General features: G+C 43.3%; 1 protein-coding gene and 1 long non-coding RNA gene across 7 annotated transcripts in view; both read left to right on the top strand.

Annotated features, from left to right (window-relative positions):
• Nucleotides 1–25,701, top strand: part of LOC309337417 — a 345,606-nt gene that overhangs the window by 296,962 nt on the left and 22,943 nt on the right. The gene's annotated exons all lie outside the window — the stretch shown is intronic.
• The window catches only part of CHL1 (cell adhesion molecule L1 like), a 206,095-nt gene that overhangs the window by 157,451 nt on the left and 22,943 nt on the right, over nt 1–25,701 (top strand). For 5 of the 6 annotated variants that reach the window (XM_081852350.1, XM_081852347.1, XM_081852349.1 and 2 more), the window contains 11 exons: nt 14–67; nt 3,418–3,549; nt 3,718–3,864; nt 5,803–5,914; nt 8,359–8,510; nt 10,267–10,432; nt 15,423–15,547; nt 17,987–18,088; nt 18,290–18,487; nt 21,576–21,646; nt 23,078–23,297. In XM_081852350.1, coding sequence (XP_081708476.1) covers nt 14–67; nt 3,418–3,549; nt 3,718–3,864; nt 5,803–5,914; nt 8,359–8,510; nt 10,267–10,432; nt 15,423–15,547; nt 17,987–18,088; nt 18,290–18,487; nt 21,576–21,646; nt 23,078–23,297 — 1,479 coding nt within the window. The remainder of the gene's footprint in view (nt 1–13; nt 68–3,417; nt 3,550–3,717; nt 3,865–5,802; nt 5,915–8,358; nt 8,511–10,266; nt 10,433–15,422; nt 15,548–17,986; nt 18,089–18,289; nt 18,488–21,575; nt 21,647–23,077; nt 23,298–25,701) is intronic. The other variant, XM_081852351.1, reaches the window with a different exon arrangement.

Genomic DNA, 25,701 nt, shown 5'->3' with positions numbered 1-25,701 from the left:
ATTTATTTTGAAGATGTATCCTCTGCCTTTCAATCAAATGATTCTCAAGGTGGCTTTCAAGCAACAGGTAATGGCATCCCCAGTTGCCCCCCCCAAAAAAGTTCAGAATTCTGTTATGAATATACTCAAGCACACACAGCAGCCACCCTTAGTCTTCCAGCTGATAGATGGGAATTCCCTTTGGTTCTGCAGTCCCAGGGAGGACAGTTGGAGGCAGTGGTGTAGTGTGGGCAGTAGCCCCAGATGCAAAATTATTAGGGGTGCAAAGTTTCAAGAAAAGGAAAACAGCCTAGCCTCCTCTGTGCCTCTTTCTATAGGCAGGGAGCACCTCAAATACCACCAATCCCGGTCCCATGATTGCACTCCCGCACTCTTTCCCCTCCCAAAGCCTTTGCTTCTTCCATTAAGACTATTTATATATTTTCTTTTAATGTTGGGTTGTGGGGGGGCAGTGGCTGCGATCCACATTGAACTGAAGGTGGAAAGGGAGAAATTGGTAGGTTGCAGTTGCCATGCCAGTGCTGTCACTGGTTACTGGGCACAATACGTGTCTCGCCCCGGGCACTGGCAACCCATGCTATGCCACTGGTTGGAGGCAGCTGCAAGGAATCACAAGTGGGGATGAGCACAATTGCACTCAGGTGCTGCTCAGGTGGGATAAAGCTGCTATGCTAGCTTCATAGCAGGTGAGTGGCTGTTGCTCTGGAGAGGGTCAAGGCGTTGCTGTGGTCGGCATGATGCAGGAGTGCCAGATTGATTGCCCCAGTGGATTTGCAGAACACCAATCACTCTGAGGCCCTGCCCCTCCTCTCCTTCCAGGTAAGCAACAGTCAGGAATGTGGCACAGCTAGTATTCCTTGTGGACTTCCCACAGTCATCTGGACAGGTATAGTGAGAACAGGATGCTGGACTAGATGGGCCACTGGCCCAACCCAACAAGATCTTCTTACGGTCTTAAGATTTGGGAGGGAGGAAGCAGAAAGGCAAACACTCTGCGGCTGCTCCCTGTCTGGCTGGTGTGCTAGGCCGGGTGGCTTTCCTGCTTGCCTTTCTGGGTATCATGGCCTGACCCTGGCCAGCTGCAGAAGCCAGAGGTGCTTCCCTTCTGCTTTCCAGTCCCAAGACTACTTCACGGTCCTAAGGATCACAATGTTTGATTGTAAATGCAAGTTGTTCCGGGAGCAGAAAATACCGTCCTTCACCTGCTCGCCATTGTGCGTACTGTTACTTCGCTTGCTCTGCATGTTTCAAACTTCCTTTCATGATTTCGGAGAGGGTCACCCAGTGTTAGGAAACTAGGCAACCCCTGCAAGCAACAACAAATATTGTCACTGAAGATGCAGTGAACGGGGTTTGGGGTAACAAATCACGGGATTTCTTATGTCTGCTTCCCCACCCTTTCTCCTTTGATACAAGCAGAGCTGAAAAGGTAATAACAATGCTAATAGCATCACGTGGTGTAAAAGCACAGTCTTTTGAGTTTCCTTTCCTTTTCCAGTTATTGCCAGAGAGTGCCATCTGCTGGTAACCTGGAATAAAAGAAGGAATTAATATTTCCTTAGGGAAATTTTTAGCTGCATAGCTCTTTTTGGTCCTCCCCCAGGCCAATAATTACTATTTTTTAAGGCCAAGCTACACATTATTTAGAAACACAGGAAGCCGTCTTATACTCAGTCAGAGCATTGGTCATTTAGGTCAGCACTGTTTTCACAAACTGAAAGCATCTCTCCTCAATTCCAGACAGACAGAGGAGATGCCAGGAATTGAACCTGGGACTTTATGCATGCAAAGGAGATGCTCCACCACTGGCCTTCAAGGCTTCTGTCAGGTGCCGGTGTGGTTGCTCAAGAGCGAACAGGCAAAACTCCCACCGGTCTTTTCCAGGCTTTATTATCTGTTCAAAACCTTTACAGTGTAGAGCGTCTCAAGTCCATGTCTGCTCAATCGCTAGCAGAATCTGGGAGTGAGTGGTCCTTAAACTTTCCCCAGCATAGCAGTCTTTTGACTCCCATCCTACGCCTTCCCTCTCTGCGCATAAACCAACTGCACAGAGAGGGCATGGGCAAAAGGGGACCTGCCTCCGCCTTGCTTTGCTCAGGCTTGGTGTTGCGGCTCTCTCTAGCATCTTCCAAGCCCTGCATCCCTTCCCCACTGGAGGCGGGGCCTCCCTCCTCTCCGGAGGAAGAGCTGCTTCACACAATCTTCGGAGACTCCCTGTAACCCAACTGCCCTTCCACCTCTCGCCTCTGAGCTGATGGCAGTTCCCTGACAGCTTCCTTCTTTTATTTTTTTTTTTATATTTATTACATTTATATACCACTTTTATCTTCCAAGGAGCTCAAGGTGGTATACATGGTTCTCTTCCTCCTCACAACAACCTTGTGAGGTAGGTTAAACTAAGAGATGGTGACTGGCCCGAGGTCATCCAGTAAACTTCATGGCAGAGAGGGGATTTGAAGCCCACTCTCCTAGGTCATAGTCCAACACGCTAACCATAAGGACAGCTTCTCTTAAGAGAATGGTTACAGTGAAGGGGATTTGGATGAAGGCTGTGATTTATGGGGGAAAGGATCTAAAAACCTGTACTCCGCATTGATTCCCCCATGAACTTTTCTGCTGTATTAAGCTTCTATTAGCCACAGAGAAGAAAACACACAGGTACAATGTGGGGGCCTATATATTTCATCCTCCGTGTCTAACAGGAGCTTCAGGGGGAATGGAGAGTTTTTATTGTGAAATCTGTGTGGGTGAGAAATGTGTATTTTTGAAAAAACCATTCTGCCAATCCAAATCAGATTCTCCCAGCGGTTTCTAAGAAAAATACAGCTGGTCATGACTATTGCATGTAGCACAGTAGCTCCCAAGGTGGGAAGTAGGATTACCTAGGGCGACTTTAACAGGTAAGTTAGCAGCAGGCGGCGCTAGAGGTGAAAATGGCTTTCAGTATTTGAAAACCACTGCATCAGGTTCATCAAGTTTGTTAAATTAATAAACTACATAGCTTTAACTGGATTTTGAATAAATGTGCAATTAAATGGTTGTTGTTTCAAATGTTATTGTGTTATTATTTTCCTGAGTGGGTAGTGCAAACTGCTACTCTGAATAATGCTATTTATAGGGTAGGGTAAGGGGCACCAAGGAGTTTATGGAACCAAAGGGGCAGTGGTCTGAATAAGTTTGGGAACTATTGATGTAATGTGTAACTTGAATGATACTATATGGGCCATTTTTTTCATTATTATTATTTTGCCTAATTGCAGACTATATTATATGCAATTTCTATAGACATTCTATAATTGTAAAGCGCTTCATCATTTTAGGTGCCTTACTGTGGTTGTGGTGGTGATGTTAACCATGTGTCTGTCTGCCTTTGACTCACAGCCATGGCTGAAAGATGACTCTTTTCTTTCTCGACAGAGCCACCCATATGGGTAACGAAACCCAAAAGTGGAGTTTACGGTGTCGGCGAAAGTTTTGTACTGTTGTGCCAAGCCATTGGCTATCCTGAGCCAACTATAAAGTGGAAAGTGAATGGCAGGTCTCTTGATGGTAAGGACAAGGTGCAAAACATCCAGTTTGTTCTGCTGGGAATAATAGTAGTAGTAGTAGTAACAACAACAACGGGCAAAATGGACGAGAGCTTCTCTCTGAAAGCCCACATTCCCAGGAAGGCACCGTTTGGTTTACTGTGATCCTGTATCCTATTGTTTTTGGCAGAGGCAGAAATAAAATCCAACAGGGCTGTTTTTTCAACAAGGGAGATCAGCGTCACTGACCTAGAGCTGCAAGACAGTGCCGTGTACCAGTGTGAGGCTACAAACAAGCACGGCACCATCCTTGCCACAGCAAACATCAATGTGCTAAGTAAGTCTTTCCAGCTTTTTGCAACATGCATGGAGTTCAGTGGAAGAGTACCTCGGCATGTAAAGACCCTGGATTCAGTCCCTGAATCCATAAGATCCAGGTCAGAAACCCTGGAGAGCTACTGCCAGTCATTACAGAAGACAATCTTGAGCTAGGTGGACCAGTGGTCCAACTCAGTATAAGGAAGCTACCCAAGTAAACTAGGCCACTCTAGGGCTCAGTTTCTCTTCCAACTTTGATAACAATAGGACCAAGGGGATGAAAGAGCATCTCACCTGGAAGATCCTTGGGCACAGCTAGTGGCTTTATTTTTTTAGTAGTGACTCATACGAGTATGGTGAATGGAAAGAGTGCTGTCATCTGCCCCAAGGAAGCAATGGGTAGGACTCCCTTCTGTCTTATGATACTATTCCATTCCTTCTTTCCATTATACGAAACTGCTTCAGAAGGCTCTGAGTGGCTTGTGACAATATTTAAGACAGGCATGTCCAAAGTCCGTTTCAGGGGCCTAATCCAGCCTGCTGGTCAATTTATTTCAGCCCCTGTGGCAGTATATTTCCTGGGGTGAAATCCTTAAAAAAGCTCAACAACTTGGTCAGCCCATACGCATGTTCACTTCATCAAATCTGGCCCTCTTTGAAAAAAGTTTGGGCACCCCTGATTTAAGATTTTGGCATTAACAAGGAGGCAGAAGGGGAATTCCCTCCATACCCCAGGTGGCAGTTCATGAGGCAATTTGCTGAAGGTCTAAAGCAAAGAGAGGGAACCTCAGGCACAGGGGCTGAAAGCAGTCCTCCAGGTCTTACTCTCCTGCCCTCCACAGGCCCCATCCCTCCCCAGCCATCTTTTGCACCCACCTTGAGTGTTTCTGCATGGCAAGAAATGTGTCCTTGAATTCTGGCAATGCTTCTTGCTTGTGTGGACAGATGGGTTGTGTTGGAGGTCTATGCAGAAACAAGCCTACTGTCCAAAGGTTAAATGTACATTTGTTGCTCCACCTACTTTTGCTTCTGGCTCCTCCCACCATGGACATGTCCCTCCTGGAAGTTTGTGGCCTATGGGCTGTTAAAGGTTTCCTACTCCTGGTCTAGAGGCAGCTTCCAATGAGAAACCCTTAGTTAACCGACTAACCAATACCCAAGGAGGAGAGGATTCCCATCTCCTTATGAGAGATTGGTCAACAGAGGCACGGGATTGGTCAACACATAACAAGCATGGTCTAGCATGGGTCACGATTTCAGTACTTTTCACTGGACACTGCTAGCCACTCAGCAACCACATGCCTAAGCTAGCAGCTGCTATCTTGCAACACCTTCTGGCCAAGGCATGAAAGTCCCGTCAGTAGAGTTGGCTCACACAGAGTCCATAATCTGACCAGATTGCAGCAATACAACAGTGCACCTGAGGGGGCAGCAGGCTTGCTTGAGGGGTGCTAGTCAGTCTGCATGGCATCCAAGCTCTGTCTTGCAACCACTCGCTGCTGCTCTTCCCAGCATCTGCTGCCTGTGGTGGCCGCTCACTCTGCCTAATGGTTGCACCAGTTCTGTCCCCTCAGTTCTCAGTTCTGTCCCCTCAGTCTTGTTTGCTGCTGCTTTCTTCCTCCAAGAAGCTGCCTCACGAGTTGTTGCTGCTGCCCACAAAGATAGGGGATTTCTTCCTCAAAGGGACAGATGGGATGTCCTGTCTCAATAGTCATTCTTCCTCTGGCCAGTGAGTATGATGTTAGATTAGGCTGACCATTACAAAAAAGTGTCCCCCCACCCTGGTCTGAATAGCAAGTGATTTGTAAACATCTGAGCCTACTCCTAAGTGCAACTAACTTTTGCTGGATTCTAGACAGCAATGTTTTCCCAACCCCATGGGATGGCAGGTGTTTCTAAATCCAAGCTATTTATAGATCTGTAGTTCTAACTTTTTTGTTGTTGTTGACATTTGCAGACATTCCTCCAGAAATGTTAACTCCAGATGGTGAAGAATATGTTGCGGTTGTGGGTTACCCAAGCCGCCTGTACTGTCAGTTTTTTGCTGTCCCATCACCTGATGTTACTTGGTAAGCTCATTTTAGTTCTTTCCTCATGTTCATAGGCTGCTGTTGGCATTTCTGGCTGCAGAGATGTAGTTGCATTAAATCTCTATTGATTTTTTTAAAAAAATCAATCCAATAAAAATTGCTGTCATAAGATGCCAAAGATGATCCAAATATACTTATACTTTAAAAGTTTCAAAGAATAATATGCCAAGGTTAATGAAACCCCACATTGTTTGTTAGCAATGGAAATGATAAGGTCTCCCATGAGGTGGTGTTCCATTTCCTTTATCTTCAGGAAGGCAAAGGTCAACAGAGCTTAGTTTGCTCAGAGGCTTTTCTTGCTCAGGTGCAATTTAGATGGCTTAATAAAAAGCAAATGTTAGTTTTGAAAAGATAACAAAGAACACTTCAGAATTTAACTTCTGTTGCTTCATTCTTTAGGGAACTTTGTTGTGTACTAGGCCCATTTTCCTTGCGTTTTCCTACTCACGATCTGTTATTGTCCTCTAAGAGGCCCTGTTGGCCAAAGTATAACCCTGATTGGTTATAATCTTGATTTCCATGAAAAGCTAGCAGCAGCTCCTCTGAGTAGCTACAACTGATTGAGTACCCTAAACCAAACCACTAGACACCTGATAATCCAGAGAAAGAGAACGAGGTTGAGAAGGAAATGCAAACATCTTACCATTCACCCCAAAATGGGTCAATAAACTTAGTCACTATTGTAAGTTGGGTCCTCCATCGTGGAGGGCACGTGTTGTGGTGAGATCACCAAAAACTGCCTCCCTGTTGTGGGGCAGGACCGTTTGGATGGCCACAATGACCCACTGGTTGCCCCTCTGTTGCTGGGGCAGAAATTTGGTCAGTTGGGTTGGCTATTGGCTTCTAAGGGGCTACTTAAGCTGCTGCACATCACTAGAGAGTTTTGCTTTCTTGCGACGTGCAGCAGATCACCCGCCCTCCTCTCCCTATATTTAGGGTTTTCCTTATGACCTTGCTATGCCTGTCTAAGGGTTGTCTGTTTTGGAGCAGAGGCCCGGTAGGAATTTTGCCATTTGGCTGATTGGCTGGTGCCACTTGGTTTTTGCCTACCGTGTAGCAAATTGTCACAACTTTATAAGGTTGGTGATTAGGCATTTGGTTCAATGTTTTGGGGAGGGGACATTGTTGGCTATGCCTGCCCTTCCATTGCTGCTGCTAGGGAATTCCGTTAAAGGAATCCAGGGGCTCGCCTTGCTTTTGTCCGAACCCTGTCAAGGGGCTAGGGTCACGCCAGAGCCGCTGGGAGCATCTGGGGTGAGCTGTGAGATCGAAGGAGTTCTTACTTCCCCAGGATGCTTTCCTTTACTGACATATGGTGGTGCCCAGTGTCAGTCCTGTTCCTGCCAGCTTCAGGTAGTCTGGAACCAATGCCTAAGCAACCACTCACATGCTGTAATCAATAAAGTTGTGGCCAAAATTTAATGCCAAAAACCTTCAACTAAAATCTGTGTCTATTGTGTCTTCATTTGGGGGTGGTTTTGAGGGTCTTCACACACATTTATGAAGGACCAAGGGTTTGTAAGTATACACAGAAAATTCTTGAAAGGCACCCTGCACCTCTGCCATTTCCCTCCTTATTGTCTTACACAAAACATATGCAGCAGAAGGCGAAGGCAGGTGCAGCAAAAGCAGGGTCTAAAGCAGAACATCTTTTCTCACATAAAGACTTGTCCGCAGCAAAAAGAAGAGGCTTTGCATGCCAACTCTTGGCCATAAGTATGCTTATGAGGGGTATTGATTAAGGAGGATCCAGAAATCCCACTACTGGAATTCTGCGATGGCTAATGCTCAAAACAAATACACTGAATTTAATTAAATGAAAATATTGTTGAGTAGCATTCAAAAATACATTTAGAAGTGCTGTATGGTTTGACACAAAACCATAAAAAGAAGAAGAAGAATCTGTTGTTAGCGTATGGAACTAGCCAATCATCCTAGATATCCTGATGTGGTGGTGAGAAATTTCGGGACATGGCCACTGTGGGAAGAAGGTGCATATTCTTTCTGACAGTGAAGAAAACAATTTCTGGGAAAATGAAATCTAAGGTAAAATCCACACCGTACATTTAAAGCACATTTATAGCACATTAACAGTTATGAGACTCATGGGAACTGTAGTTTGCTCCACAGCACCCTTAACTAACTTTGGCTTTCTTTGAGTGAAGCCATGTACTTTAAAAGCACGGTGTGAGTGTGGCCTTAATTCAAAATTATGTAATTCCAGCTCATTCAAAGACAAGTCTTCCTTCATTTATGAGCTGAAGCATCTTTTCAGACTGAAAGGAAGAAATGTCTATATTGATTTATAGCCATTGCTTTGCTTCTGCTTCCTATCATGGTAGTTAAGCTAAGACCTGGCTGCCCTGACATTCTCATAATCTCTAACCGCATGAAATAACTTGTGGTTCTGGTTTACTTCCTAGGACTAAAGATTACGACATGCAGCACCTTGATCCTGATCAGAATGGAACCCTGGAAATCAGAGTAACGAGAAAGGAAGATGCTGGGTCTTATACTTGCTGGGTGAAAAATTCTGCTGGGAGACGTGCTATCACTGCTAGCCTTACTGTCAGAAGTAATTCTTCCTATGAACACAAGTTACTATTAAAAATCTGATTGCTTTAGCCTCATGTATAGATGTGAAAAACGCCCCGTTTAATTCTGAAGACAATTCCATCTCCCCAAACAATGGTATCACACATTGCATCAGAAGCAGCTATGCAATTTTCTTAATGGATGTGCTTAACTCAAAACATTCCCTATTCAAAACCACAAATATAATTGCATAATGCAGCAAAATATGTGTAATGCAGTATAATGCTGTTTGCATAATTGCATATTGTTCCTGAATTAAAGGCTGGTTGATCACTATGGATGCTCCCCATTCAAAACGAGAGACCTGAAGCTGATATTAATAATGGTTGTGGAGTTTCCTCAATGAAATACTATTTTACACAGTGAATGGAACAGACTGCCTTGGGAGGTAGCAGCTCGTCTTTGGTGGAGGTATTTAAGCAGACGCTGCACAATCCAATTTCAGGGACGCCGTAGTTGCATCCTGAATTGAACAGTGGGTTGGACCTCTAAGGTCACTTCCAACTCCATGATTCTATGTCCCAGCACTATTTTTTTAGTAGATCAGCAAAAATTATTTGCGAACCTATTGCTTTCCTAGGTCACATATCCACAAGAGCAAATTAATCACATTTGCTGACATTGAGTAAAATGTTGCTCATCTTCACACCGGTGCTTTCAATTCATGGGAGGTGGGCCAAGGGACCATGAACCATTTGCCTTTTGTGATTTCTCCCTTCTCCCTTATCTCCCTTATCTACTGTTCTTAGCAAAGCACAGGTGGGACATGATTTGGCTAAACTGGAGGTGGGATGGGAACTCAGGAACTATGAATTTCATAAAGGGCCCTGCTATATTTCCTACCCATAGCGCAGTGCCATCCCACACTGCAGGGGCAAATGTGTGAATAACCGAGATCCCACCCCACAGGTGTGTCTTTCACTCTAGGGATGGCAAAGGAATTCAATTCAGTTTGAATTTTAATGCTAGCGTATCCAATTCACATTTTCCGTAACAACTTGTAAACCAAAACAAAGCTGTCCTTCCAAATTTGCAGCTCTCCAGATTTTGTGATTCAGTTCTTCAACTGACTGATGATGTAAAAATGGAGGGGGAAAGCATACAGAAATGCATTTTATTAGGGGAAATGGCTTGCAAAAATCTGTATAAGAAACAATGGCATACAAAAATGTGTATATTATGGGAGAAACTTGCACAAGGATTTCTTTTAAAGTATACAGAAATATGGAGGACCGAACTTAAGACTGGGAAAGCAAGAAACCCAGAGAAGCCAAAATCGACAGATTCACTCATCCCTGTTTTCATATGTTTCACTGGAGAGCTTTTCAGGAGTCAGTCTGAACAATGAATGATGGCCAAATAACTCTGGCTCACTTATAAAATGTGAAACTAATTTAGTGCTTCTGAGGAATGTCAAGGGGAAAGTAAAGGGTTTCAAAAGGAACAGTGACATTTGTCTGGAAAATCTGTACAACCCTCTGTTATCCTTGGAGTTTACCTAAACCAAAACTTGAAGCAAAGCTGCTAGTCATTCCTGGTGAACTATACAAGGGCAGCCAAAAGTATTTCAATAAGACAGGTGAAATTTCTCAAAGGAAGTGTAATGCATCATTATCATATGCAAAACGGGATTGATAACTCCCTTATTCTTATGTGAAGGAATGGCACAAGGACTGTAAAGCAATTTGCTCATTGTATACATGAACAAATGGCAAATGTCTTTCTTCACTTATTAGATGCTACCAAAATATCTGTTCTGCCGAAGAACCCACAAATTTTGAAATCACATCCAGTTGCATTGAAATGCCATGCTGAGTTTGACTCCCATTTGAAACACCACTTTCAAATCTCTTGGAGAAAGGACGGAGAGGAGCTTGTAAAGAATGACACAGAGGATGGGAGGTAACAAATGAGAGTTTTCTTCTTATTCTGCTTTCTTTTTACATAAATAATTTTTATTCATGGGAATATGATTGTGCACTTATGGTCCTTCCCTAATGGGCAGTGTGGCGATCACACATGGACGTTTAACGATCTATTGATCCCTGTGCCACCACTGTGCTCGCTTCCCCGTTGGCACCAACCCGTTATTCTCGGGTAAAACACTGAGTCCAGACAGTTGTTAAAATTGAACCAAATAACCAAGTTTATTTTATAAGCATTAACAAGTTTATGGTTTCTCAGATAATATTCCTGTCAGTTTCTTAACTTTAGTTTCTTTACCGGCCTATACCTTCCTAAAACCTTCTGACTGATTATATGAACTGTTTGACTGAGTCCTCTTTACAGATTCTCTCACTCTCTCACATCAGACTAGCCCAACCCACAGACTTATCCTCTCTGTCTCTTCTCTAACTCCTGAATGACTTCTCAACCACCCTAACTCTAACTCTAACTCCTCCCCTTGGGTTCCCATTGGTTAGTCATTTGACAATTAGTTAACCCTTTCCTTATGAACCCAGTATGATGTCATACACCTAGGAGGGCAAATGCCACAGGCAGCTTCTAATGACTGTTGATTCTGGCATCAAATAGTTGTAGTTGTTTCTTGTGCTGTAATCCTCTGCAGCAGAGAGCCCGGCACAGTGAGGTCTTATATGAGACTTCCCATTGATTTCCACAGGAGTGTTTAAAATATCACCACCCCTTTTGCAGGAGTAATAACATAGGCAAGCTTGGACATACAGGAGTTCCTGGGTCAGCAACAAATAAGTGGAATGGGATGTTTTACACCATACTTTCAAAAAAAAAAATTAAATATGGAACGCTTCACATATTTGCGTGTCATCCTTGCGCAGGGGCCGTGCTAATCTTCTCTGTATTGTTCCAATTTTAGTATATGTGCTGCCGAAACGAGCACGTTTTACACCATACTTGTATGTGTTGTTTTCAGAGTGACAGTGGATCAGCGAGAGGCTGTAGCCCAATAGCAGAACACATCTGCTTTCACGAAGAAGGTTCCAGGTTCAATCCCTGGTGTCTCCAAGTTGGGCTCGGTGTCCCCTGTCTGGGAGATTAATACAGACATGATTAAACTGGAGGGATTCAGTATATGTTAGCTTCCTTTGTGTCTAGCGGCACCCTGGGTTTGGGGAGTTATGCTGTGCCATCTAGCAGGTGGACGTTGGAGACAGTATCACATACCAAATTCCTTCCAGTAGCACCTTAAAGACCAACTAAGTCAGTTCTTGGTATGAGCTTTCGTGTGCATGCACACTTCTTCAGATACACAGGTGCTACTGGAAGGAATTTGTTTTGTTTTGACTATGGCAGACCAACACGGCTACCTATCTGTAACTAGTATCACATACCGTGAGGCATGCCACTTGCCTTTCTCATGGCCTCATTTTTATTTTTTTATTTTTTTTATTTATTTTTTGCAACACAGACATAATGGATTCGGAGAAGTGTCCATTGGGAAAAGTTGCACCCTGCGACAGAGAAAGTGCCTCCATCGGAGGAAGCTTCTCTTCCTCCAAGCCAATGCAGATCTACCTAACAGTGCTGAGCACTACTGGGATAATGTGCATTGAGTGAAACCCAGGCTTTCCAAACCTGGTATAGTCTCCAGATATTTTGGACTACAGCTCTCATGATCCCTGACTATTGACCATGCTAGCTGAGTCTGATGGAAGTCATAGACCAAGATATCTGGAGGGCACCAGCTTGATGAAAGTTGCTCTAAAAGCATTACATAAACCATTAAAAAATAATTTCATGTATTTGCAGACTGCCTTTCTGCCCACTTGAACCCTTCAGAAACTTCCCAGTGCAGAACCATAAAATATACATATAAATCACTATGCAATCCTATCCTGGTACAGTCAACTAGAAACGTAGAGTATGGGATTAAGGATTCTTTTGGCAGTGGCACATTGTAAGTCCTACAACCCATTGGTTGTCCCTGTATTTTGCTTAAATATCTAGTTTTTCCTAATGGGGTCAATAGAATATCTCTTGTTGACCTTGGCAAGATGTTGTATGAGCCCTTGAAGCAGAGGTGACTAATCTTTGGCCCTCCAGAAGTTGTCAGACTCCAGCTACCATCAGACTCAGTCAGCATGAAACTAGTCCAGCAGCCTCTGGACTGCTACAAAAGGGATAAAATTGGAAAACTGGTAGTCGGTATGGCATGAGACTCTTAGTCTCAGAGCTGTGGGTCCGAGCCCCACATTGGGCAAAAGTTTCCTGCATTGCAGGGACTGGGATAGATGATTGTTGGGGTCTCTTCCAAGTCTACAAATCTATGATTCTATGAAAGTGGAATGACTTTCTATCTCAGTAAGATATAAGCAGCCTTATAGTTCTGCACATAATTTCATAGTTGTCCTGGAAGGACCTCTAGTGGTGAAAGCACAGCTCTAAATCTACATTTTCTATCCAGTAGGCCAGATGTACACTTATTTTGAATAGGTCAGAACTGAACAAACCAGTCAAATAAACTAACCAAATACAAGTCGTGTTTTGCTGATATCATCACATGTTCAGATTATGAGGTATTTTATTTTGTTAAATAATGTAGCCAGAACAAGTAAAAACAAACAAACCTCCACCTTGTTAACTCATTAAGCATGTACAATGCGGTTTACCAGATTTTGGCCTATGGGCCACATGTGTCCCTGAAATAATTATCTATGGTTTCTGGACATTCCACCAATAATGTTTTCAACATTATCTTGCACCTCTTTTTTTCTTTTGAGTTGTACATATACTGTATATATATACCCAATATTGATGTGCAACATTATGCATGAACAGATTGTGCTGCTTATCTGTTGAAACCTGCTAGAAAGCCTGTTAATTTGGTTTTTTTAATTTTGTTTTTGGGGTGGCGGTTATGAGACAACAGCTGATCATTCCTGGCTTAAAAAGTGCAGATACTATTATCTAAATTCAAGTGCCAGTCAGGAACATAGGGAACTACCTTTTCTAAATATAGCTCAGTGTTGTCACTTCCAGGACTGACTGGAAGTGGTTCTGCGGAGTTTCAGAAATGGTGTTTCCCAGCCTTATCCTGGACTGAACCCATTCCTTTTGACTGCAAAGCTTGTGCTTTTCCACTGAGCTGCAGACCTCCCCTGGTTCACTGTCACTCTGAAAACACATCTGTGCAGATGTCCACACTGCTGAATGGCACATTTAAACATTCCGTTCCACAAACAGGGCCTTTCAACATAGAGCAAAGTAGATGAGATGTGGAATATCCATGATTGGCTCTCCCAACTTTCCTTTGCATTTTCATGGCAAAAGGGAAGAATTGGATCAGGACTTTTGTGACCCTTAGGGAAGGGGAGATTAGCCCTTCCCTTGTGTTGCTTTCCCAGTATCAACCCCTCATAGCTATTATTATGTATGTTTCTCCCCCAGTGTTACAAGCAATAAATTGGGAGGCCTTTGATATTAAATATATAACCAGTGCTTTTTTCCTTAAAAAAAATATTTAGGGGTTCTCTCATTTTGACTCAAGAAAATTACCATTTTGTAGTTCAAATTGGGAAAAATAAATACAGTAAATGGACAAAGATTCAAAAAAATGTTTAGGGGCATGCGTACCCCCGTGTTCCCCCAGAAAAAAGCACTGTATATAACATAATTTTATTTGTATGCCACCTTTCCACAATTCTAAGCATGCTCAAGGTGGCTTACAACACGAAAAAACACATAACTACAACATCACAAAAGTAGCTATAAAGAATAAGGTAAAGGTAAAGGGACCCCTGACCATTAGGTCCAGTCGCGACCGACTCTGGAGTTGCAGCGTTCATCTTGCTTTATTGGCCGAGGGAGCCGGCGTACAGCTTCCGGGTCATGTGGCCAACATGACTAAACTGCTTCTGGCGAACCAGAGCAGCGCATGGAAACACCGTTTACCTTCCCGCTGAAGTGGTACCTATTTATCTACTAGCACTTTGACGTGCTTTCAAACTGCTAGGTTGGCAGGAGCAGGGACCGAGCAACAGGAGCTCATCCCATCACGGGGATTCGAACCGCTGATCTTCTGATTAGCAAGTCCTAGGCTCTGTGGTTTAACCCACAGCACCACCCATGTCCCAACATAAAGAATAAATTAAACATTAAAAATATTATAAGCAGACTGGACAAATTCCGCATAAATCACAACAAAATCTAAAACAAAGATACAAAAAACAAACAAACATAACAGCGACAATCCCACCCCCCCCACAACAAAACACTCCAGCCCAATAGTTTATTCAGCAGCCTCAGCTTTTGTAGCTGGAGTCAGTTGGGCCCTCCCCTCCCAGGCCAGGTGGAAAAAGGCAACTGAGATGCTTTCTGGCCATGTACATGGGAAATAGCACTGTAACTTAGGGGTTAAACCTCCCCTTTCCTTAGTCGTATGGTGCTGATCCAATTCATATCTTCCCCTTGACTACTATCAAGGGGGAGGAAATGAAACACTGGAAATTTAGATCACATCCATTTCTCATCTTGCCTGGTTTGACCTGTAAGAATTTAGTCATTAGCACTCAGTCTAATCTATCTCTCAGGGTTGTTGGAATGAAAAATAAGAATTGTCTAGCACTTTGTGGACTGGGGACTGTAGATGAATAATCTCCAAATTTCCTGAAAGCAGATTACTAGAACTATGGCTGTTATAAGTTGGTATGATCAGTTGCAGGTGCTTGAAACTGTGTTGGTAGTTAATGCTAGCAATGTGTATGTTTGCATTTGTTTGTGTGTGTGTGTGTGTGTGTGTGTGTGTGTGATGAATTTACTACCTAAAATGCAACTTAAGCATTATTGCAAGCTGCCTCATTGTGAGAGAATTTCCATGTGCAGGCTTGGCAAGGTGAGGTAAAGAAAGCAGATTCAGGATGCTAGTTTTATTATTGCTCTGTCATTTGTGTCTTATTTGTACTTTCCTTCGCAGAATAATTATGGAGATGGACACTTTGATTATATCAAATGTGGAATTAGAAGATCAGGGTGTGTACACCTGCGTAGGCCGCACATCTCTTGACATTGCCACAGATGATTCCCGCATAACTGTCCTTTGTAAGTAAATTTTAAACCACTGCTTGCATGCTGAGTTATTTTGATGCTTTATTTAAATCCCTCTGGGAAAATCTGTTCTTACTCCTTCTCTGCCAAGTAATGGCTCTTGTTCTGAAGATTTGGGCCCATTGCAACATCAGTCAGATTCGGCACAATTTATTCACATGCACATTTCATAAATGGCCGCTTTGCCGCCTGACCCTGAGGGCTTTGGACAGGGGCGATGTTGCTTCTGGGACAGAGGAGGGGTGAGTCATGGCTTTGGGGCATATGCCATGTGGATGCTAGGAGAGGGAAACACAGGAGTCTGTCTAAGGCTCCTCCACCTTCTGCCCCCTTAGCCTCTTCTCATTTCTCAGTGCAAGATTTTCCGTTCACTTCAGGACTGTGTAGGCTTGTTTCTGGCCTGTCTGTTTGTGTGCTCTGCTGACATATTCTTCTGACTCCTGACTACTTTGAAATATGTACCAGGTTGCAGTTTTGCAGGCATGCCATTGGCTTAGGTTAATTCAATGGCCACATTTAAGCTGGGATAGAATCATAGAATCATAGGACTGTACAGTTGGAAGGGACCCTGAGGATCCTCTAGTCCACCCCCCCATGCAATGAAAGAATATGTAGCTGTCCCATACAGGGATCAAACCTGCAACCTTGGTGTTATTAGCACCACACTCTTACCAGGCTGTGCATGGGAGATTCACTAGGAAGGGACAAGGGTCGGTGAGCACCCTTAGGCAACTTTTAGGGTGAATGGCAGCTCCCAACTCCTGCCAATCAGGGCTCTGGGACCCTTGAGCAGGATATGTCTCACCTTTGGGGTAACCTCTCTCATTCAGTTGGAGTCGTAAGGTTCTAGGAGGGGTGACTTTCAAAGGCCTCCTGCCCAACTGAAGGGGTGTTTTTCAGTGCAACTCACATATTTATTGATGAATGAGCATCACATAAGAGGGGTTCATTTTTAAACTGGATGACATCCACCTCTTCCCCCATTTTTCCTTACACGTATTAAAATCCTCCTGGGCTGCCAGTCTCATTACGGCCCTGCAAATGCTACCCCCAACTGTGATCCTTCTTTTCCCCATACATTGTCATTTCAAATCTAACTCCCAGACAACCACACACTGCTGCCTTTTAAAAAACCCTGCACTTCTATTCTTAGCCATCTATAAAAACCACATATTTATGTAGAAATCCTCCTCCAGCTCTGCCTCATTGCTTTCCTGCTACCAGGACAGTTGCTTAATAAGAATCCTGCTGCGGCTGAGACAAGAAATAGAATTTGACCTTTGTTGGGGAACGGTTCTGGCTATTGGAGCGGAAAGAAGTATCATATGCAATGCATGAGGGACAAATATTGGATGCCAGTGCCCATCCCACTAGTATTATAGAGTGGATGCCTGAAATGCGTTTTGAGCCTGGCCTTGGAAAACAACTGTATTTCTCACTGCATACGCTTTGCTCCCAAGTTTCACATGGAAATGTTTTATTCGCTCAACAGTCTTCCTGTGAAGGAAGTGGTGAATGCCAAAGCTGGCCTTTTAAGTTTGATAGGACAGACCACCTTCTGCTCTGCCCCTCCAAAATAACATAAGAAGCTGCCTTAAAGTGAGTCAGACCATTGGTCCATTGAGCTCTGCATTGTCCACACGGACTGGCAGTGACTCTCTGGGGTTTCAGACAGTGGACATGCCCAGCCCTACCAGAAGATACCAGGGTTTGAAGCTGGGACCCTTTGCCTGCAAAGTATGTGGCGTACCACTCAGCTAAGGCCCAGGTATTCTGCCACACAAGTATGGATTACAGATTACATAGCATTACATATTTACTACATTTTTTGCCCTTCTCTTACATGGGACTCCCAGTGACCACAGAGCTGATCAGATCTGTACCTGTTTAGCATCTGTATGCAACAATGCTGCAATTTCAAATACTCCTAGTTCAATCATTGGACCCCTATAATCTGGATGTTTTTAATATTCACTGTAGGATTTCCCCTCCTGTATAATTTTGCTAAAAACAACAAGTGTGCATATGTGCAAAAATCTGTGCAGATTATACTTTCTAGAGTAGCCCAATTCATGCAAGAGACAAGTGTTGCTGTAGTCCTCAGAAGCCTACGCCACAATAATTGTGCCAGTCTTTAAGGTGTCAAAGAGCTCTTTGCAGGCATAGCTTTTATTCTTGTGAAATAGGTAAAGATGAAGAGTGTGGCATGCAGCTATGTCGGCACTGGGGGGGGGGCATAGCTGGCTGGTATGACGTTTCTCTCATGTATTCCATGAACAGATGGACAGGGTCATATGCACAGCCCTAATGTCAGAAGCAGCAGTGTGATTTCTCTGAAGGCCCCACCTGAAAATATTGCACACGTCTCTTGCTCAGAGTGAAGCGCGGCAGCCAAATGCCATTCTTCTTATGTTTCTTCCGTTTCTTGTACAGATGTCCCTGACCCACCAGAAGACCTCCACCTCTCCGAAAAACAGAGCAGAAGTGTGAGGCTATCATGGAATGCTGGGAGCAGTAACAACAGCCCAATTAATGGTAAGCGGGAGTCTAGTGTTGCCACCTCACTTTTATAGAGTGACAGCAAGTTCTTGAAATTAGATCAAAACTACCCTGAAAGCTGCACTTAATTAGTTTTATTGGTGAAGATTTTATTTGTTGCTGATCATTTCCTTCCCTTCTTTCCAGTTCGTTTCTGGGGATCTTAATTGTGTCTCCACAATTGTGTCTCCTTTCTAGAATCTATTGTGGAATTTGAAGAGAACCGATGGGAGCCCAGAAAGTGGCAGGAATTAATCAGGCTCCCAGGGAATGACAGTACAGTTGTCTTACCACTGTCCCCTTATGTAAATTACCAGTTCCGTGTTATATCTGTCAATGCCGTTGGGAGAAGCCAGCCTAGCGAACCGTCAGAACGATATGAAACACCACCAGCTGGTACGCTTTGCTACCTGTTTCTTGTGTTTAATTATATCATATTGAACAGGGTATACTAGCCTAGAATACACCTGATGCATATTCAGGAGCCTTTGTTTTGATTTGTGGGGGAAACAAGTTCCTAAGCTTTGTTTTGTTTTAGATTAACTTATAGGCTTGGTTGGAGGTGAGCTGCTTTCTCCTATCCCACTCGGTAATTGGTGCCAAGTCTTGACATTGTGAAGCCAGACCCTGTTGTGGATAAATATAAATATTGTTTAAAGCAGCCTTCCCCAATCTGTGTTCCTTCTGATGTTTTGGAATAAAACTTCCATCATTCCTGACTATTGGCCATGTTGGCTAGGTCTGATGGGAGTTGTTGTTCAAGATGTCTTGAGGGCACCAAGTTGGGGAAGGCTGGTTTAATGTGTGTGATCCTCTCTTTTCAAAGTGTGGCTCTTAAGGAGATAATATTTTGTTGATTTATAGTTTTTTATTGAAACTTTTCCATCACACAATGCAATAAAAAACAAACAAATCTAAATTTTAAGAAAAAAGCAACAGAAAAAAGAGCGAAGAAAATACAAAGCCCCCTCTCAAAGGTAGATCTTAATCCTTGTCTCACACAGAAGAGGGTGGACCCTCCCAGCTGTCACCTAGGAGATTCCCTTTCTTCTTCAAGCCTCCCACCCTGGGAGATCTTTCCTTCCCTGCCTCTAGAGTCCTTCACTAGCCAGCCATCACCTTCATGTGCATATAGTCTCTCTCTCTCTCTCTCTCTCTCTCTCTCTCTCTCTCTCTCTCTCTCTCTCACACACACACACACACACACACACACCTAGGAGAAAAGACGAAAAAGAAACAGAAATATAAAAATAAAAATAAGAAGAGAAGCAAAAGGAAAAGAGTGTTTTATTTAATTGAGGACACAGTATTGTACATTAAAAGTGTTGGGATGCTGCCAGGGAGACTGGGGCATCAGGCAGGCCCCAAGCTGGCTCCAGCCACCGGCCGGCAGCCGGGTGATCTCCAGGTCACAGAACAGCATCAATCAATCAGCGACTCGAGCCTCAGTAGCCTTCTGAAGCTACCAAGCATGCTAATTAGCAGAGTGAATAAATCTCCACAACGGAAGTGGCGGACAGAGCCATGTGTAAGCATTATATACAGCTTTTTATTCAGCAGCAGGGACAAAGGAAAAACATGTCTGCTTCCCTTCTTCTCCAGAGCAAAACAGCAATACAAAAGCAATATACAAAATGGAAGTTCCCAGCAGACTGTGCTGGAAATGTAAACAGGCATGTGACACACAACAGTCATGCCTGTCCCTTTTAAGGTGGAACAGAACTATATCCTAACAAAAAGTACAGGTAGCTGTGTTGGCCCATCAGAAACATTCCAAAATTTGTTTTAGAGCAAAATCATTATTAGCCAATCAATCTGTCACAAAATAGTATTGCAGCTTTAGAGTTCTCCACACCTGTACACCTGTTTAGTCTCTTTAGCGTACTAAATGGTAAACAAAGGGGGTGGGGCTGATGGTTATGCTCTGGAATTCCATTCCATTCATAGTTCCAAGATGGAATGTGGAATGATGCATTCTTAAGGGCTATGCAGGTTTCAGGTTGTACCAAAGACTGCCAAAAACAAGACATATATGATGGTTCAGCCCCAATCTTTGGGAATATAAGATCCAAGGAATAGAAGTTATTTGTACATGGCAATGCTCCATACAGGTAGGACAATCAGTAAGACAAAATTTGGAATACTTTGTACAGTTTGGGTTGCAACACCTCAGAAAAGGCTGTTTTACAGCTAGAAAACAAATGTACTTAAGGATTCCATTTTTAAAATATCTTCTGAGAAACTGCACAATTAACAAAACATGTAGTTAGGCTCCAAATATACTGCTTTTAAGACTCAGGCTAGCTTTCTTCTTCTTTTATGTAGACACCATGCCTTCTGGATGGGCTATTTAGCAAGATTTATAGTGAGTCTCATAGCAGCACAGGACTTTGGATAAATTTCTATTCACAACCAATTTCTCTTGGTATAACATGAAATAACTGGCTCCTGAAAATCCTTTTATAGAACAGCTGTTCTGCAAGGTTTCTTCATTTATATTCTCTTAACATTTTAAAAAACTTTTGTCTCTGTGCCTTTCCTAGCTTTCAAACTGTGCCTCCTTCTAATGATACACCTTCTGTTTTCCTAGTCCCAATGGGCCAACTCTTTAAAATAATCCCATTAACATCTGGTGCTTTGTGAAACTACCATTTAGTTCTTATTCAATCATTTTAACCAAAATGACTGAAACCATATCCATTTTATGGTGTGGGGTTTTTGTTGTTGTGCTTTTTACATGACAATTGATCATATTATCCAAGGGTGTCCTGGGATGAATTTATTTACTGGATGTCTGTTATAATGTAATTCTTTCATCTCAAAATGGCTCCTTAAGATAGTGGAACTCCTTGTGCTCATTCCCTCATGTGAGCCAGCAAACAAACTACAGTAGGAAGGCTCTCCATTCACTATTATTATTTCCTGGTTTTGCTGAACTGGCAAACTATGGTTAATGGCTGGACCAAAATGAAATATTAAGCAATCTTCCCATAATCTTCCCATAATCAGTTTCCCAGTTTGGAAAAAATGAGAAACTATAGTTAATGGAAGAATTACTGATCTGTTTTCTTGCAGGTGAGTAGGGGGGAGCAGAGAGGCTGTGTGCATGGCCCAATGCCTTGTTCACAGCTCAACTTATTAAACAAAAATATAATAATTTGAATGTAGCTGATATATCCATTCTTTGAAATCCAATTTGCAAGGAGTTGTGTGTGGTTATCATAACAAGTCACAAGCCACCATAAATGGCGCAGTGTGTTAAAAATGATAACTTTATTGCACAGTGAATGTAAAATTCATCTGAAGTTTTTCAAAGTTTATTTTGGAATAATTTACTGCTGTATAATAATCATTACTAGGAAATTCACATAATTAGCCAGCAGTTAATCAATTTACCATATAAAGTAAATGTAGACATATGAAGAATAAGGGACAAAGACTGGTTAATTAAAATACTCTTGCATTGTATTTTATTGATGCATAGCTCCAGACAAGAACCCGGAAAACATCCGAATTGAATCTTCTGAACCACATGAAATGAACATGACATGGGAGGTAATGCTCTTTTAATTGAAGGTATAGACACAATTGCTATGGTCCAAGTGAAATTACCTGGTTCATTTTTTAATAAGCCTCAGAGAACACAGTGGACTTTCGGAGTGGGCATGCATAGCGCTGGGCTGAATATGTGATTTAAAAGCAAAACAAAAGCAACCTTCATTGCAGCTGAAAGAAAAATTGTAGGATAACATCTAGGAAATAGCTTTAATCTCCACCATCCTTGATTTTGTCTTTTATTCCTTACATCTCCCCTTAGCTCCTGTTTTCTAATAATTTCTTACTAATGATTCTGTTTTTGAAAACATAGAAGTAGCTAAGAAGGTCTAAAGAAAGAATTAAGTTTAATTACTGCTTTGGATTCTACCTGCCCCAGCCCTTAATAATAGTTTCAAAGGAGATTGTTTGATGAAATGCAAAATCCCTTGGGTAGAAATGAGACTGTGAGCCCATAACATTTTGCCTCCAGTTTTCTGTGAATTGACGCTTGGCAGTTTCCACCATATCCTCCATTTTGGCTTCCTTCATTACAAGGACTGCAAATGTAGAAATTATGCCATGTATTCATGAATGCAGGTGCCTTCTATAAACCACAACAAGCAAACTTAACTGTTTTTTATTCATCCTCATTCTCTTTTTCTTTCTCCTCTTTCCCTCTGGCAAATTATTTTACCAGCTATTATTATTTATACAAGGACATCATTGGACATAGCAATTTACAGAGTAACAGAGTGGCTGGGGCAACCCAGTCAGATGGGCAGGTTACAATGTTTTTTTTATTATTATTATTATTATTATTATTATTATTATTATTATTATTATTGCAAAAAGGCAGGTCCTGCCCACAAGGAACTTCCAATATACATCTTTGACAGAGGAAAATCAGAGAGGAGGAAAGAGAGAAGTTTATACATATTACTGTTGTGTAAATGACTCTGAGCTAGATGAGTACCTCAGATGAGCCATAAAAATATTATTATCCAATAAGTCAATCAGATATAGTTTGTGATCAGTTGTTTAATACTCTGTAGGGTAATCTTATGTTTTAATGGACAAATCTGCAATGGAACATTTTTTTGAAAGAACTGTCATAGTGTAACCACAGTACAAATGACACATTTTCATGTGAGTTGATTGACATGGTAAAATGTACTGCAAATTGAGAGGTAATGCCTCCAACATTAAAGTATATGATTTAATAATCAATGTGCTTTCAACCCATCTGTTTCCCTCTCTTGCTGGCTTTTAAAAAGCCATAACGTTCTGTCCTTCACTTACCTTAAGCCTATCTTTGTGATGTTTGCCTTACTTAAAGCAATCTTTGTGATGCACTTCTGAATTATATAGCCAACTGTTTCATGAAAGAGTGTTTCCTGTAAGCCAGCACAACAACAACAGTACCTGATTCCTTTTCTTCTTCATTTGCAGCCACTGAAGCCCATGGAGCAGAATGGACCAGGGCTGGAGTACAAAGTGAACTGGAAACAACAGGATAATGTTGAATGGGATGAAGAAACAGTGAAAAAACATTTCTTGGTATTGAAGAACACCCCCACCTTTGTACCTTATGATATCAAAGTTCAGGCAGTGAATAGCTTTGGGTCTGGCCCTGAGCCCAATATAATAACTGGCTATTCAAGCGAAGACAGTAAGTAATGTGGAAAAAAATCTTTATACAAAGAATGGTCTGTGAGTGATTTTCAAGCTGAAGGGTGAACGAGCTTAGAGTTAAGAGTTGGGAGTTAAATTATTAAAAAGACAGAAGACTGAAAAATGTGGAGATACAGAAGCTTTTTGCTTCCCAACATTTGGCAGGGCGGGGGGAAGCAACCTAAAGCACAATTTTCAAATGAAATGCAGAAAAATGTGGTCAGTTTTTTGTCTTTCATGATAACCCCATTTTGTGATCGTGTGTAACACAATGTTTCTGTTACTTCAGTAACAGAATTCCAAACATTTGTTATTATGTAATTAATTCTGACTTTAAGGGGCGAGGTCGAGGAAGGTGAATTGTCACAGTCATTTTTGAGAGGTAGAAAGCTTCACATGGTAACTTTTCTCAGTTATCATCCTAAGCTTTCTTGTGAAGATTTGTCCATATGGCTAGATCCCCTCACAAAAACTTTACAAAAAGTAAGCATCTTCCTCCCAAAATTACTGTATTTTTCGCCCTATAAGATGCACTTTTTCCCCTCCAAAAAAGAAGGGGAAATGTGTGTGCGTCTCATGAGGCGAATGCAGGCTCCTTGGCTTCAGCGATAGCAACGCGAAGCTTCCGAAGCCTGCGCTCCAGAGGCTTCGCGTTGCTTCCGCTGAAGCCAGGAGAGTCTGCTCTTTGAGGCTGGTGGTGGGAAAAGCAGCGCTTCCCCCATTGCCCGCCCCAAAGGATGGGGGGCAGCAGGAAAGCGCGCGACGCCTTCCCGCTACTCTCCAACCCTCCTGCGGGCTTTTGCGGGAGATGGGGGAATTCCCCCACCTCCCACAAAAGCCGCGTGCTCTTTAAAGGGGCTCCGCGGCTTCTGCTGGCTTTTTTTGGGGGGGGAATTCCCCCACCTCCTAGGAAAGCCCGCATGAACCGCGCACCCTTTAAATAGCGCGCGGCTTTTGCGGGAGGTGGGGGAATTCCCCCCATCTCCCGCAAAAGCCCGCAGGAGGGTTGGAGAGTAGCAGGAAGGCATTGCGCGCCTCCCCGCTGCCCCCCATCCTCTGGGGCTGTTGATGGGGGAAGCGCTGCTTTCCCCACAGCCAGCCTCGAAGCCGGGTTGGAGAGTAGCGGGAAGGCGTTGCGCGCCTTCCTGCTGCCCCCCATCCTCTGGGGCGGGCGATGGGGGAAGCGCTGCTTTCCCCACCGCCAGCCTCGAAGCCGGGTTGGAGAGTAGCGAGAAGGCGTTGCGCGCCTTCCTGCTGCCCCCCATCCTCTGGGGCGGACGATGGGGGAAGCACTGCTTTCCCCACCGCCAGCCTCAAAGAGCAGACTCTCCTGGCTTCAGCGGAAGCAACGCGAAGCCTCCGGAGCGCTTCCCCCATTGCCAGCCCCAGAGGATGGGGGGCAGCGGGGAGGCGCGCGATGCCTTCCCGCTACTCTCCAACCCTCCTGCGGGCTTTTGCGGCAGATGGGGGAATTCCCCCACCTCCCACAAAAGCCCGCAAAAGCCGCGCACTCTTTAAAGGGGCTCCGCTCTTGGGGGCTTTTCCCCAAGGAGGGAGAAGGGACTGACTGGCCGTTTCAGTCCCTTCTCCCTCCTGGTCGAAAAGCCCGCAGGAGTCACGCTGGGCTCCTGTGGGCTTTTGCAGGAGGTGGGGGAATTCCGCCACCTCCCACAAAAGCAGGGAGAAGGTCTTGGGGTAGTGCACAGGCTGCGTGCAGCCTGTCCACTGCTCCCAGAGCTGCGGGGGGGAAATCATATTTTTTTACTTGATTTCCCCCCCTGAAAACTAGGTGCGTCCTATGGGCCGGTGCGTCCTATACGGCGAAAAATACGGTATATTGTGAAAGCTCATCCTAAATGTGTCTCAAGCATATTGATAATTTCTTTAATGGTGATGATAGTGATAATGATGATGATGATAAATATTTATATGTCATCCATCTCTGAATCTTACTGGGTTGCCCCAGCCACTCTGGTTGAATCCCAACAAAATGTTAAGTCACAATAAAATATCAGCCATTGAAAACTTACCTGAAGCCTTCAGATGTGTTCTAAAAGTCATTTATCTGTTTGACATCTACACACATTTACCTGGGGGTATGTCCCCACTGAACTCAGTAAGATTTACTTCTGAAAAGACATCCATAGGATAGCACAGTTAATAAATTTACAAGGATACAACCAAATTTGCTGCCCTTTACACCTAAGTGACACCTTCCAGCCAAATTGCAGTCACACATAAATATCTGTATATGTTCCAGCCGAGACTTTACAATTTAATATTTAAAAAGAAGTGGCTTAGTTTAGATTTTAAACCTCCAACAGACATTTATCCCTGACTAATCAATATTGTTCACTTGAAACTTGCAAGTCATAAAATACCCATTTCCCATCTCAATATCC

The sequence above is a fragment of the Podarcis erhardii genome, assembly GCF_964252035.2.
Source record: "Podarcis erhardii genome assembly, chromosome: 2".
In the NCBI taxonomy this organism is placed as follows: domain Eukaryota; kingdom Metazoa; phylum Chordata; class Lepidosauria; order Squamata; family Lacertidae; genus Podarcis; species Podarcis erhardii.
This window is presented reverse-complemented; position numbering and strand designations above follow the sequence as displayed.